The sequence below is a fragment of the Agelaius tricolor genome, unplaced genomic scaffold, assembly GCF_023055355.1.
Source record: "Agelaius tricolor isolate 1412-34295 unplaced genomic scaffold, bAgeTri1.0.p SCAF_27, whole genome shotgun sequence".
Lineage (NCBI taxonomy): Eukaryota > Metazoa > Chordata > Aves > Passeriformes > Icteridae > Agelaius > Agelaius tricolor.
Genome location: NW_027269287.1, coordinates 205,745 through 221,673, shown reverse-complemented (window position 1 = coordinate 221,673; position 15,929 = coordinate 205,745). Strand labels below are relative to the sequence as shown.

The 15,929-nt window shown below is 38.2% G+C and overlaps 1 protein-coding gene across 3 annotated transcripts in view; it reads right to left on the bottom strand.

Annotated features, from left to right (window-relative positions):
* The window catches only part of EPB41L4A (erythrocyte membrane protein band 4.1 like 4A), a 118,691-nt gene that overhangs the window by 50,331 nt on the left and 52,431 nt on the right, over positions 1-15,929 (bottom strand). For 2 of the 3 annotated variants that reach the window (XM_071448556.1, XM_071448555.1), the window contains exons 3-9: positions 14,580-14,631; positions 14,053-14,131; positions 10,256-10,353; positions 7,689-7,809; positions 3,311-3,398; positions 546-634; positions 105-168 (exon numbers count right to left, since the gene is read on the bottom strand). In XM_071448556.1, the coding sequence (XP_071304657.1) occupies positions 105-168; positions 546-634; positions 3,311-3,398; positions 7,689-7,809; positions 10,256-10,353; positions 14,053-14,131; positions 14,580-14,631 (591 nt within the window). The remainder of the gene's footprint in view (positions 1-104; positions 169-545; positions 635-3,310; positions 3,399-7,688; positions 7,810-10,255; positions 10,354-14,052; positions 14,132-14,579; positions 14,632-15,929) is intronic. The other variant, XM_071448557.1, reaches the window with a different exon arrangement.

Below are 15,929 nucleotides of genomic sequence, written 5' to 3'. Positions count from 1 at the left end.
AAATTTCAATAAAACCAATTAGACTTCGACAGACACACTAAATTTCCACCTTCATTAGACCTAAAATTTTTTTTTGATCTTTTCAGGCCTAAATGAAAACTTACATCTTTTCCCAGGACTCGAAGTTCAAACTGTGTTTCCTTGAAGTGAACTTTCGTAATTCTAGGCCTGTAATATTGAGAAAAAAAGACAGACCAAACTTCATGACCTTTTAATTTCATGTGTAGTAAGATATAAAGTTGTATACATTTGCATACAAAGGCAAAAAAAAAATTCACAGGTAGATTTATTTTTCAGGTATGCCCTAGATGTCAGGAGACAATTAGTGATATATAAACATTTCAGCATGAGTATGGTAAAGATGATCTATCACCTGGAGTATCAAAGAATTAAAAATCTGCATCATCCAAAGAAATATTAATAATTCTATGTATATTTTTTTGATATTGCTATGATTAAACTTTTAAATAGATACCACAAATTGTAGACATCCATACAACATTGTTATTGTTTTAGTGCAGACTGCAAAATTGAATAGTACATACCAGAAATACTTTCCTACTTGTTTTTTATTCTTGTAGACAACAACTCCTATGGGTGTTAATCCTAAAAAGTATTCAGATTTGTTTTCACCCTAGAAAATAAAATTCTATGTCATTCATACAGTTACAAGCAGAATCACAGTATCAGTGAGATCCAGTGAGAAATTCATCCTGCTGACTTGATTATACTGTTTCACTCTGTACAACTAGAAAAATAGTACTTGATCTAGTTATGAAAGCTTCTATATGAAAATTTGTAGATCTGGGGGAAAAGAGGCAAGAAAGAATGGCAGTGAGAGGAAATAAGGGAATTTCACACCATGGTGAAAAACAAAAACACCTTTTTTTTTCCTGCTTTCTTACTGAATTAATTTTTGCTATTTGGCAAATGGCCAAAACTCAGAACCTGAACTTCTTATTCAGGTATGAATGCAATAGATATCCCAACTTTCAGCTGAAAGTAAATAGTGATTTTCTGACCTATAATACAACCACGAGGCTGCCTTCTCCCTCCTAAAATAGTGTCAGCTGCTGCTGCCTCCAAGTGAAGTAGCTCCTTTGGGAGAGTCAAGCTTCATTTTTGTTGTTCAGAAAGGGCAATGGTATGCAGGGAACAGCCAAATGCATCAACTCCTCTGAAGGAAACCATTCCTGAAGTCAGGATACAAATTTCAAACTGTACTAGGTGAGAACAGGGTGAAAGCCCTGCTGCTGAGTGGCAAAATGTTGCAGTGTGATTTCCTGTCTCACCTATCCCAACCCCCCCAGGTGTGCCAACCTTCCCCCTCCCCCTTTTGCCCTCCTGCCTAAGAGCTGTCCATCAATCTTAACATTCCAGCAAGGGCGTCGTGTGGTTGGCAGAAGTTCAAAAGATGCCCCTCAGGTCTGGGTGCATTGGCCTGTCCAAGCGTCTGTATCCCTTGAGCCTTCCCCTCCTCACACCTGGTTGGCCCTCACCTGTCCCTTCCCTCCCCCTGTCCTGGGGGCTTAAAAGGGCATGAGACCATGCGGTCCAGGGTCCTATTGCGAGCTGTTACCACATTCAGAGGTCTACCACCCTAAAATAAAACTCTGGATTAAGACTCTACAATAGAACCGGCTCCTTTTCTCTTCACCATCGCCTGAACCTTTTCCACCAGAGGTAAATTGAGTTCCTACTTTGCCTGGATTTGTTGCGAGTGCCCAGCTGCAGCATCCAGCTGGCCAAAGGTATCTCTGGGGTAAAACGCCACAGCTGCTGCCTTTGGTCTAGCAGCAAGGGCTAGACGAAGCCAGGCATGACACACCCGGAAACATCGGGATTAATATTCTACAGCAGAAGGTCCCCACCTCCCCAGTTTACAGTCAATAACCAAAACCAGAAGCAGGTTACAGCTGAAAGAGTGCAAACCCTAGTGCATGAGATTAAAAGAAAGTCAGCTGGAAAAGCTCATTCACCTTCCTACTTGAGGCAATGAGGAAGAGCCTTGCAAGTCTAAACCAGTGGAGCATGAGCAGCAGAATTATCAACTGTGAGAGGCACTGACTTGAGACACTGAAAAAGTGTCCTGTGTGAGTACAAGGCTGGCAAAGGTCAAGCACATCTGGCAAGCTCTTCCTGTGCTCCTCAGTGAATTAACTGCTAAAGGCAACTTTACTTTTAATGTGACCAAGGAGGAAAATAACTGCATCTCATTGTGTGTGCAGCTTCAGTCTCAAACGAGGGCTTCTGCTGCTGATGTAATTTAAGTAGAACAATGATGTTCACAGGTTACCCAGGCAGGTATTTCATTGCACAACAAAGGCAAGTTATGAGGCAAAAAAAATTCCAGGCTGTAGTAATTTAACATGATTTTGTTGGATCATGTTGGATCTTGTTCCAGTAACTCCCCATTTTTCCACTGGTGGGAGGGGAACAAAGCCTGGGATATGAATATAATTAAGCCATAGGTTGCATTAAAAGCTACTTTATATTGCAGGCTACACATTTTCCAGAGGAAACACATATTTAATCTTCAGGTACTATCTTGATTTCTTTCTTTTTTTTCAAGTAATTTTACAAAGTACTGATATCTAACTCAGTGAACTATCTATACTACACTCCCCATTTGAACTCCTGATTTTCTTTTATTCAAAAAAATGCCTGCCACAAGCAGAATAATTCAAACAAGAGAGAATGATGTTTTCACCAGGAGCACATAGCCTCCAGGTGATAACTTGGATCCAATCCCAACATACATGCTGACAGACAAAAGAAATGGAGGGGTTTTCTGAGGCAATACAGACAACTTGCAATGCTGCATGATACAACACGGGAAAAAATGGAAACATACTCGGGATCTTTAGCAAAACCTTGACAACAAATATTTTAAAAAGCCAGACATGCTACTGCTACTCCACCCTAATTTTTGCAATGGTATTGAAAAGGTTTCAGGACACAATTGCTCTTTTTTAAACTAAAATAATGTGCAAATTCTTCTGTCAAAAACAAAGATGATAACCCTCACTCATGTCTCCTGACACTTGTATAAATTACTTCTTTTCTACCTGAATTGTTTTTATCCAGAATATAACTGATTGGTTTTTATAGGTATAACACAATCACAGCATTTGATCTGAAAATCATAGGCTTTTGTATATACAAAAACTGAATCCTCTCCGTCTGTAAATACATGTTCCTTTGCATTTCTTGAGTAGTGTTCCCTTTTCAGTTGTCCTGAGGCAACAAAACTATATAAGTACTGTTTCACACATTAGTGCAGTAACCATTTTTCACAGTTAATACTTACATAAACAGGATGGAGATCCACTCCATACATTTCCAGAGATTTGGCCACACCTAAGTAGTTCACTTCTGCCTCAGCAGGAACTTGACCCCTGTAAACACAACTATTTTTAAGAATCTTGTAATTCCAATTAACATATCAAAATAGATCATATTAATAAATATAGTTTTCTGGTCACATATGCAGCCCTTCTTACCAGTTTTTAGACTCTCATGGTCTTTTCAACTCTGAACTTCTTATTCCAGATAAGACTAGATCTCTAGAGGTCTCCTAGCACAGACATACATGCTATCATACATATAATGTTTGCCTAATGCACTGCCTTTTGCCTTTTTATTGCTGCCACAAAAACACTTCACACATTTCATTTTCAGGCTTCAACATGCAAATAACTTTTTTTTCCCCAATAATTACATTATTATTAATAAAGCAGGAATAGAACGACTGGTTGGGGTACTATTTCCCCATGGAAGTGTTGAAGCTCCTGAAAGCAAGGTGGGTAACTTCTGAGGAATTATTACATTCTCCATAAAATCTTGCCAACAGTAAGTCACACCAGCTGGTAGCATGCAGGTTTGCTATGTTGAAAACAAGATTTGGAGTCTGTCTCATGAGATTAGCCATTTCAAAGATCCTGCCTGCCTTCCTAGCTACAGATATCAATCCATCAGTTTAAAAGTACCACTGGCAGGAAACAACTGGGAAAACTGGTAAGGGAAATATCCTGGCTGGTAGGAACGTATTTGACATTACTGAAAATTAACTTATTTTCAAAAAGAACAAAACAACTAAATAAATTCAAAGCCTTATCTTCAGAATTTAATTTGCTCTTTGCTTAATATCTCTCACTGATACAAGAACAAGAGTCTCTTTTGTAAGCCTGAAAGAGCTGAAGTCATGTTTTTGTTTTCACTTCTTTTTAATACTTATCTGAAAGCAACTGGCTGTTTTTGGGAAAATACAGTACATCTTGTAAAAATATCAGCTCAAAAAGATGCATATCCTGCTTCATCCTGTTGGTTTTCTTGGGAAATACTTCACTGGATTGCTACCTTTCAAATTCAAGGTGTGAAGTAGAGCATTCTACATTCAACATTTTGACCAAAGATCTGGAAAAGTCCTGGAATAGGCACATTCCTGCTTCTTGTGTCACCATTCTCTCTAGCCTAGAAGCTACCATCCAGTTTTTCCCAACTTTGTGTTATGGCTGACAAAGAAAAAAGGACTTCCAAGGTCAAAGACATGAAGAAGCAGTGTTGCATTAATGCAACACATATTTAAAGGCATTCAAAGGCATTTAAAATGACTTCTTTGTATCTGGGAGATGGACTGCTTTAGCTCATCTTATCCGTGTAGCAGCCCTGCCCCTTTTCCAGGTGCTCTTCTGTCCAAGGACTCCTGGAAAAGCAGCAGACCTGAAGCTTGTAAGAGAAATCCCTTTCTTCAAATAACTTTTTTTTCCCCAATAATTACATTATTATTAATAAAGCAGGAATAGAACGAATAGGACTATTCATTCAAGGACTCCTGGAAAAGCAGCAGACCTGAAGCTTGTAAGAGAAATCCCTTTCTTCAAATCCCAGTAGATGTGTCATTCATTATCTGTATTCAGAACACGCAGAACACTGGACATTCAGCACATCAGTAATGTCACATCTGTCACAGTTTTTACACACTTTTGCTGTAAAAATTTACTCTGCAGCCTGATTTTTAAATTTAAAGTCTTGCAAGTATATGTCAGAAATGTAAGCAAAATGGTCACAGGGGCTGCATTGTCTCACTGAATTTGCAAATAGGCTAAATACCAGTCCTGAGCAAAATGGATTATTCCATTACTGAATTAGTGCTAGAATACAATTCCAATTTAAACCCTGCTGTTAGTCTTTCCTTACTGACCAGGCTTAGAAAAATGCTGATGCACTTATTCCTCTATTCTCACCTGCCTCTGAAAGGATCAAAAAGCTCAAATGTCAAATAAATTTTTTGAGTGTGTTTTTATAAATACTTTCAGAGTAATATATCATGTTATGGAAACCGAATTTGCAAAAATATTGAAGGAAGCAAAGATGTGAGCTGGAGCTTCTGAAGGAAGCAGATGGAAACTAGAGGTAGAAGTCCTCCCAAAAGCAGATGGAGAAGCCAAAACATGAAGGGACAAAGAACTGTCAGGGACTGAAATAACTCTCATTACTACAAAGAGTGTTTCATTTTTATCATGTGTGAAAACACAAACTCTCCTCAGCATCACACATCCCAAAACTAAAGCAGTCTTTGCCAGTGGGAATGACAGAGCTGGCAAAGTGACGGCCATGCAGCTCACACACACACACACACTCGTTTCTATGGACAAAGGGCACCTGAGTGCCATTTGAGGCCCTAAGCAACATTAAAAGCTGCTTTTAAAGCTAAATATCAGGGGCATTTTTGCTTTGTTTGTGCCCTACTGGCAGCATGAAGTGTTGATTCAATACACAGCAGCAGCTGACTTGCCAAGCACCAGTCAGAGATAAATCTCCCACAGCCTGAAATGGGCACTATCAGCAGCACAACACCAGCTCTCCTGTCTGCACTGAGGGATTCTGTCTCTCCTCCAGCATCATGTGTTTCCTCCCTCACAAGTGAGCCCCAAAGTCACTGCTTGATCCTCCAGATGTACCTGACAACATCAGGTCGCCTCACACTGCTCTCTGACCTTGGAACTGTCATGTTGGTTTATAGATGGGACTACAGTCACAGTAAGCTGCAGAGTCAGAAACCCCCACCACTTTCTTCCCTCACCTTTCTCAGAAGACTGCATCCTTACTGAATCTCCAAATAGCTATTGTGCTGTGTAAAAAAACCCAATACCTGAGAGGAAACATGCAACCAAAACCAGTTTTCTTGACATAACCAGGAGAAGGAAGGTATATGCAGTGCCAGCTGTTTTGAAGAAACAAAACAAAACAACAACAAAAAAAACCAAACAAAAACAAACGAACAACAACAAAAAAAAAGCCAACAACAAAAAAAAAAAAAAACCAACCAACCAAACACAAAAAGCCCCCGTGTTTCCATGCTGGGATCCAGATAGAATAAAACAGTTCTTCCAAACCATATCACACACCTGTCCCTAAAATGTCTCAGGTCAATGAGACAATTTGGGATGCCCACACCCATTATAGCTTCGCACTCCTTAGCTGAAGAGACTGTGGTCACCTGTGCAGGAGTCAAAGCTGGCAGTGCTGATGGTAACAGTTGGGCTGAAGTAGCAATGAGTACACCTTGGCTTTCCTCTCTGTTCTGATGCTGCTAAATCCCTGACACCCAACTGCAGCCAAGCAGCAGAACAGTACCAGGGCTCCAGATCAGTTAGTGTTTGACAGTGATCACTGCCCTTCACAACCACTGGCCTCTGAATCTAATGACTACAGAAATTTGAGAGAGAGAAATGAAGGCTGCTTAGTTCACAGCAATTTTATCTCAAGTCTCATTTCTCACAAACCACTTCTGTGATGTTGAACCAAACTAACGAGCTGTGACTCAGTTTCCTCTCTCTGGAATGGAAAAATACAATACTTTTTTCCTTTATAGAAATACATGTAGTATTTCTGAAAAGTATTCAGTATCACTGAAAAGTATCAATTAGTATAAGGCTGTCATGCAACCATACAGAAATAATTAGTAACAACAGACTCTCTTCCCTGGAAGAGAAAGCTCAGGTCAACGTGGCAAATGGCACAGACTCCAATTACTGGAAAACTTTTCAGAGAACAGCTGTGACCCTGAGTTAATACCTATTCTCATTAAACAAGACACATGTAACATTAACACACAGTGCTACAGGCAAAAATTACTTAATCTTTATCCAGACTGTGGCTTCATTATGGAAAAAGAATCAAGAAATTTAGATCTACTACAAGATGGGTAACGGATTCTCTTCACATTACTTTGACAAAGGCTATGATGAACACCCTTATGAAAGGGTTCTTACTGCTCTCATCTTCATAAATGGTTATATCACAATTGCACATAACTTGGATTTGTTAAAACAAGCTTCCTTACACTTACCAGGAACATGAACTTGGAGATAAGCAAGTAAATGTTTATTTTGGCTCTACATGTGAATTTTTGGCATATGTTTTATTAAAACCGCTGGCTCTGAAACACCCATACCTAGGTCTGACACACCTCACATTTCCAGCTATTGTCCTAGTCACTTCCTAAAAGAACAGCTTCAATATGTAAAATCTCTTCTGCTTCTGAGAGGTATAACTGGACCCCCTGTGTCCTTTCCTCAAGTCTAGAAACCTCCGCTTTGCCCCACAGGCTGTTCCTCCCCACCTGCCTAGCACCCCTGAGTCTGGTATTACCTGCCAGGTTCCCAACAGAACTGAATTCTTACATCAGAGTCTTGTGTATCCTCTCTATGGCATCCTCCAGCTCTTCCTTCTGGTCAGGAACGAAGCGGTACTCGGAGACATAACCTGCAGTGTGCTTGTATGGGTCATAGTCCCCCAGCTCAGCTGCAGAACACGGGGAGAAAACAGAGGTCACCTGTGCTTCTTCTCAACCAAAAAACATGTTATACAATCCAACTACCGGTGCCCAGCTACCCCCCTCCAACTGACAGCAAATTTTATCGGCAGTCAGATAAGAAAAAAAGGAATGAAGGAAGAGAATACAGAACTATTCACATCAGCACACATAAAAGCAAGAAAAAATTGTCTTTACACATTTTAAAACCTATATAGAAGGTTAGAGCTAGAAAGAGCTAGAAGCCTTGACAAAAGGAAACTGACTGCTTCTACAGGCCAGACAAAATTTTAACCGAGCCAGCTAAGTTTGAATTCAATGACATTGATTATTTGGCAGCATATGCAAAACAAGTGTAAAAGAAAAGCCTAGTTTTGTAATATTATGCTCTCATGATATACTGCAATATTACTGGCAGAAAAGTTCCATAATATTGCTGGGACTTTAACATAAACTGGGAATACAAATGGAGGTAAATATCCTGTGAGTCCTGGAGGGAAGGTCTTCTAATGGTGCTTCTTGTGAAGAATCACAAGCTTTCCTTTTTCAATAAAATATTGGTGTATTTCCTGGATATTAAATTCACTTTAAAATAAAAACAGCTTTCAAAAGGCTTTTCTTAAAAAAAAGAATAGCCAACATAATTTCGTTTGATGCAACCCTGAATTTGTTCACATTAGTCATGTCTGTTCATATGTCGTAATATAATTATAAAACAAATATCTTGGCCAGAATTCACATCTACTGATCTTAACTATAATTGCATCTAAGAAATTCTGCAAAAGTTAATATTTCAGTTTTTATAACCCTGGGTAATATCTGTACACCAATTTTCACTGAGAAAGATTTCACAGGAGCTTTCTATCCAATGCCCACTGAGCCAAAACCATAGACAAAAGGAGGCTTCAAGAGCCAAGAAGGAAAAGACTCATCTAACTACTAATGTTTCTTTCCTAAATGTTGAAATGAAGTTGCTAGAAAAAGATGGTGAGCTGCTCAGTAGGGATGTTGAAAAGTCTCACTGGAAAACCTCCATTAAAATTATGTGTTCAGTGTCTGAGACAGACATTTCTCAGGTGTCTTTACATATTTGAAACAACTGCAAGCCCTAAATACAAGGATGAAGTTTTTTATAGAGCCCATAGGAATGCATACCTCCTAGAGCCTGGACTAACTTTAACTCACTGTATGTAACCTTGGCCATGCTTTAACTCTTCTCTCTCCCATAAACTTTCTCATTGTTTTCCACTAAAAATATTTGAGATTAGAATTACAGGAATAGGACACTATACCAAAACAACAGCTCTCACCACCTTACAAAATAACTGAAGGCCATGAATTTACTCCTTTTATTCATTTCTCATAATAAAATGAAGATGCATCATTGCATATTTTCCTGCTTCACACTTGAAGTATTTTTCAGAGAAGGCATGTCTGCCAGTAAACTGAAATGTGCATTGCAAACAATTTTTAGAGAATGACGTCATATTTCTTAGATGGCAAAATAAAGTAAAAAATAATTGTACACATATAAATACTACCTGAAATTTTAGCTTTTCAGATACACATATAATCCACCACAAAATCCTGTATTAGGCCCATTCCTGTTTCATACACAAGTTATTCTGCCCTGTCATTCTAAATGGATATAAAAGGAGGACTATTTTTTATGTTATATTAAGTGTTGTTGAGTCACACTTGTAACACCAAAAATACAAATAATCTTTCCTTGATACATATCACTTTAGACAAATCTAAATTTAACACAGAAGAAATTACAGATAGAGGTCCCAGAATGGCACTTCACACAATTTTTGGTTGCAATTCTGTTTGAATATAGATCTTGAGCTGTAATGGAAAAAGAATACCAGCTCCAGTAGACAGACAGTTCCTTTATAATTGATTGCTAGTTCTATTAAGCATGCAGCACATAATCTCCACTCCTGAAAAGATCTCTACTGATGGATGAATGTAGATAAATACTAAATAAAATGAAAATTCTTCACTTCAGGTCAGATCATATCGTCCCATTAAGTAAACTTGCATTCATATGGATATCATGTAATTTTTGAGATAGTACTTTATTTCCCAGATTTGAGGTTACTAATAGCCTTTGAAATCTGTAAAACTCCTGATGAAGGTTTTGTCATACTCTACATGTAATCCAAAGTCATAAAGACTTGAGTACTTGATAAAATATTCACCAGCAAAGCAAATAATGATTTTAAAGTTTCTTCTTTACACTAATTTCTATATTACTCCTGCATTATCTATTCAGAATGGTCATTTATTTATAGCTCTTGAAATGAAATCAGTCATGCTACTTCTGTTTGGAAGCAAATGCATGAAGTGTTAATGCTGTCTTCAGTCATCACTTAAAATAATCACAATGCAGGATTGAAAGAAATAAGCTCTCAGAGGGCCAGGAGAACTTACACTGAATTATGTATGCTCCCAGCTGTGCTGCAGTGTTGATTGGACAAGGCAAACGGCCCTGTAGAACATCTTGCTTTACCTGCAAGAAAAACTGATACCTAAAACACAGAGACAAAAAGTTGTTATTTTAAGGCCACTTAATATTTCAAAATTATCCCTGTAACTGTGCACATACCATGTACCATAACTATGTGACAGTAAATGCCTGTATTCCCCTCTAAATTACTTCCCCTATTGATTCTGAAGTAGCAAAGATTCATCCAGTGGAAGAACCCAGGAAAGGGAGCACTCCCTATTTTCCAATCTGCTTATACTGTGCAGATGCAATTACTTATCCCCCTAAAATTTCATTTCCCTCTTTTGAACTTTCACAGAGCAGTCAGGAAGTAGGGAAGAGGGATAGGAATCAGAAAAATTGAACAAGAAACTTATCAAAGGGCAAAAGTTTAACCTCATCATGGGATCAGTGTAAAGGATGACCGGGTAGTGGATGCTTGCTTACTCAAATATTTCCTCTCCACATACCAGACTATTGACTACAATGCATCAGGGAAGTTTGATGGAGCCCATGAAAAAGATGGATGGGTGTGCCATCAGCAGCTAAGTGAATCTGTCATAGCACAGGATACTCTTCTGCTTGGAATAGTGATAGCAGGGGTGAAAATGTAATTTTCAAAGTCATAACCTGCTTCTACACTTGATAAAGCTGAGACCACTTAGAATGAATCAATATTCCCAAAGCACATGGAACAGACAAGATAACAAGCCATTATAAAGGATCTGCAGTTTTGCAACATTCCATAATGATTTATACGAAATCTTTTAAATACTATTTGGATTTTGTCTGTTTTTATTAAAACAAATTTATGCAGTGTTTCACATCAGCCTAAGTTAATTTCTTGCACTGATTTCCTACAAAATGTAAAAAAACAATGAAGGTAATTTTTTACAGAAAGAAAAAAATCTTCCACACAAGCACATGGCTTTTCATTATTCACTGGTTCAATTTTATCTACATAGAGCCATTCAGCTACTCTGCAAATAATTTATTCTGTGTTAGTACAAGTAACTTATGAAAGCACCTTGGAATGCTCTGTAAGTTCAAAGTGCACCTAAACTGATTTCAGAGAAGTTTACAAACTGCAGGTTACATGATAGCTGACTCAGAAAACTTAAGGTCCAACCAAATTTTCTAGACTTTAGAAAATTTAGAAAATGTTCTCATCAGCCTCTGAATAAAGATACCCATGTCTTTCTGATTAATGATTTCCCACAGATTTTGTGCTGTGGAACAGATGTTATGGTAGGAATGTCCATCCTCTAAAAAATCGTTAATGTTCTCTACTTTAGAGGAATGGCATTAGCATAGGAATTTCCTGGGAATGTCTCTGGGCAACACAAAGCATAGACACTCAGTGTTTCCTCACTCTAAGCAATACCTCAGTCCTGCTTCTAGTTTATGCTTGCAATCCTACCTAGACAAATCTTCCCTGTATGAATTATGATAATGACCAAGATAATTTTTCATCCTCTGTGAAATAAACAATATCATCTTTCTGATAGGAAATGCATTTCTGTTGCACACCCGTACCTCTCTTAGCATTTCTCCACCTATACAAAGCAGAGTTTGGAAGGAGAGGATGCTAAAAACTTGGTATCCTTGCAGCATGTACCTGTATTTCTGTAGTCTCAAAATAAAGTAGCATAGGAACCCTCAAAATACACCTGCATCCTGCACTGTTAATTGCTTAAGTGACTACTGTAAGGTGAACAATCTCAATTCCCCCAGAAGCCACTGAGCTCCTTGCCTTTTGTCCATACCTATAGCTAAAGCAGTCTCATCTTGTGTGCCTGTGTTTGTCATGCATATATTAGAGTGCCAAATTACAAGTTTTCTCTAGCAAACATATCCAGCAAACACTGCAGTGTTAGCTTTTGCCAACAAGCCAGACAGATTCTGCTGCAAAGCAATTACAAATTTGACAGGTTTTCATTATTTGCAAAGAGTAATCATGTAATGGCATAGATCATCAGAATCTAATAACAACAGAGCTAGCTCTCTTGTCCATTAAAGTAATAAATACATGCTCCAAAGAAACACATCCATTAGTACAAAGCAGTTAACACATCACTGGAATTACAGAGTTAGGCAGAATATTATTATTATTATTATTATTACAATGGAAAAGAGGATCTTTAATACCTCCTAAGTAAAAGTACCTTTAAGAGTCCCTTCCAACCCAAATTATTCTAAGGAGATGGTGGTATATTATTATTATTATTATTATTATTATTATTATTATTATTATTATTACTACTACTACTACTACTACTGGGATTGGGGTTACTACTGTTATTTTCCTGAACAAAAAAAAAAAAAGCCTTTCTTCCAAGTTTTAAGAGCCTATGGGAATAAGTGCTCACAGATGTTGAAGGCAGATGGCTATTCAATGTGTTTCATAGAAGACTGACAATACCATTATATCACTTTCCTAGGCTGGCCTTCTGTACCACCCAAGGTGCCAGTTCTGCATGACCAAACACTGTCAAGTCATGACCAGAGGCTTCCTAAAGACACTGGGACCTTTCTTGACTGGATTTGCACACTAATCAGCAGTGTAGATCATTGGCTGGCCTTATCATAGGGCAAAAGAAGAACTTGTGAAAATTTAGCCCCCTGGCTCCACCCTGCCTCCTGGGAGGCAATCATAACTCTGTTGCCAAAGTTCCCTTTCCAAGGGACACCTGTCTTTCCCTATTAGGAGGATTTAAAGCTCTTCTGGGAAAGTACAAGAAAATGGCACCAAATTTCCATAGCACAGGGGCATCCCATTGCTGCCAGCTTATGTTCTTTTACCTGCCAAGTCACAGAATTTTTTATTTTTACCAGGCCAGCCTGAGTCTTGTTACGTTGGAGACTTCCATTCCTGTTGTGCCAGTTGGAAACAAAAGAATTTTCTCACTCTGGAGTAAGAAAAATATTCTGCCTGTGCTGCAACTTTTGATTTAGGAAAATTAAAAACCTTGCATGCATTCTAATGAATCCTCATGTGCCACATTCTTAGGACATCAAAAGAAGTATTTTGGCATTTGTTAATGCAAGCCAGCACACTAATTTTGTCTGCCTACCTACTCAAATTCTCAAATATCCTTTTGAACCTGAAGTTAATTGTCCAAGACATTTAATAAATAAAACAGACAGATAACCCCAAAACTGTGAGAGAGTTCAGATAACCTTGTGTGTGTGTCTGCATGCAAGCATGTGCATGTGTTACTGTGTGCATCCTCATACCTTGCAGAGATCAAGCTTAGGTAAAAGAATCAGAGGCATGCAACTCTTCCATTTCCTTCACATATTTTTAGTAAGTCCAAAAGAAATCCCCTTGAAAAACAGTTCTGGAATTTAAGCTATGGCAAATAAAGAAGAAAATTCCCTGTATTTATATCTGATATCAAAGTAAACTCTAAACTTGGTTATAGCATAGTATAAATGCAGCTGTAACACTGAATTACTGAAAATATGGGAAAAAAACCCAAAAACCCACTCTTAAAAATGCACATCAAGGCCCTTTGATTTTTGATGCACCAGAGAATATCTTTTCTTCTTGGGCTTCCTAACAGTCCTCACTATCAACCACTGTGAAGTTAATCACAATTTTCTTTATACACACCAACATTCAAGCAAAAACATTCAGATGTTCAAGGAAAAAAAACAACCCAGGCACAACAATATGCACCTGGTTGAAATGTATTGCTAGCCTGAGATCAACAAACTATACTTTTATTAAATACTGTACCTTGTTATTTCTTCCTTAAGTTTACATGGATCTTCCGCATAAAATTTAATGCCAAAATACAGAGTGTATGGTGGTCCAGCTGCACGAAAAAATATTGGTGTAAAAGTGAGTTGTCATGAATGGCTAATTGGTATTAATTGTTACTAGTTGACTACAAAACAGCTACTAATAAGCCTATCTTAATATTTTATGAAACTTAAAATTTTCAGAAAAAATGTTACATTCACACAGCAAACGGTTATGGTATGCTAAGCATGATAGAGGCATCACAGCCACTATAAAATTATACTAATTAACAATAACACCACTTTTTAGCCTAAAACAAAATTTCAGCACACAGCAGTCTTTGGACAATAATTATACTATTAAATGATACCATGTGTAACCCATGTGTGAAATTTTGATACAGCAAAGAACTGCAATAACAAACTTATTAAGAACTATAAATCTGTAGAATATTGTTCCAACTGTGTAGATGGAACATTGTTACTTCATCTTTGTCCTTTAAGTTCAAATTAAATACATACTGTTTATCAATTCTTTATGTTCAGCGAGGGTCTTTGCAGGATCCAGCCAGTACTGCGAGACAGATAATTATGGAAATTAGTTACTTAACTTTGAAAATTAGCACAGAACAATTGGTTATTCACATCACTTAACCTTTTCTTCTCCTTCCCTCATGCTGAGCTGACAGGAAGAACTGCACTCTCATCCCTGGAAGAGAGAGAGTGCTGCTGCTTGTGCTAGTAAAAATAAGTATCAGCTGCTATGAGAAGTTATGTTTTTCTGTGAGTGCCACAGGTCTCGAGATCAGTGCAGGTGAGATTAAACACTTCAGTGTGGTGGAGAAGAGACAAGAATCTCATCTGCCTTTTCATTTCTCCAGGGAGCACTTAGCTCTGTGGCCGTGGCACAAACCCATGCTTAAAATTACCGCACAGCTATTTATTATTTCAAAGGCTGCCAAAATTTTCCTGAAGAATGCAAGAGGTGGGGGGAGGAGCAGGAGATTTCTAACATTTTATTTGCAAGCCAAAGATGAATGGAATTTCATGGATAATGCAAAGACATTTTTCAAACCAAAGTCAGACAGTAAAGACGAGAACATTTAGAGATCCAAGAACCCCAACACCAGGGCCCTGTGAGCACACCTGGGCATACCTACACAGTAATGTGTGCTAGATACTTGTTAAATGCTTGTACAGATGGATAAACAGTGTCAGCTATAGTTACACCACAAACTGATAGACTGAAGTGCCAAGAGAAATGCAACAAAAAAACAGTGTCTCATTAACCCAGCGCACTTGCACAGCAGTTGCTGACAACAAACCCCAGGGTGGTGAATGCCAAGGCAGCTCCGACTGCTGCCTCCGCCCTTCCCACCTCCTGGCAGCCCCTGGGACACCCCCCGTGCTCTCCCACCTGTGCCCCTGCACAGGCCTGCAAACAGCTCATCCCTGCTGCAAAGGGCTGGAGGACACAATACCTCCTCACCCAGCTGCAAGGGACCAGCACTGAGAATCTAAAAGTATTTAACATTTAGAGAAGAAGTGGGAAAAAAATATAATCATTTTGTTGATTATATTGTGGATAGTTGCATCCCAATGCAACTATCCAGTTGCTAAAGGGACTAGTTTACTAATTGTTCTTTAAAAATGCACACAGTATTACTTTAATAATTTTTTATTAACTAAGACTGATTAAAAAGGTACAATGTTATTAAGGAAAATAGCTCCCTTTTAAATTTAGGTAGAAATTACATTAAGAAAATGTTTTAAAGTATACAGCAAAAAGAATAAATGGACTCTTTTGTCCTTTGTACTTTTACAAACCTGGCTTCCATACAAGCCAGGTATGTAAGCTGCATGCAACCAAGC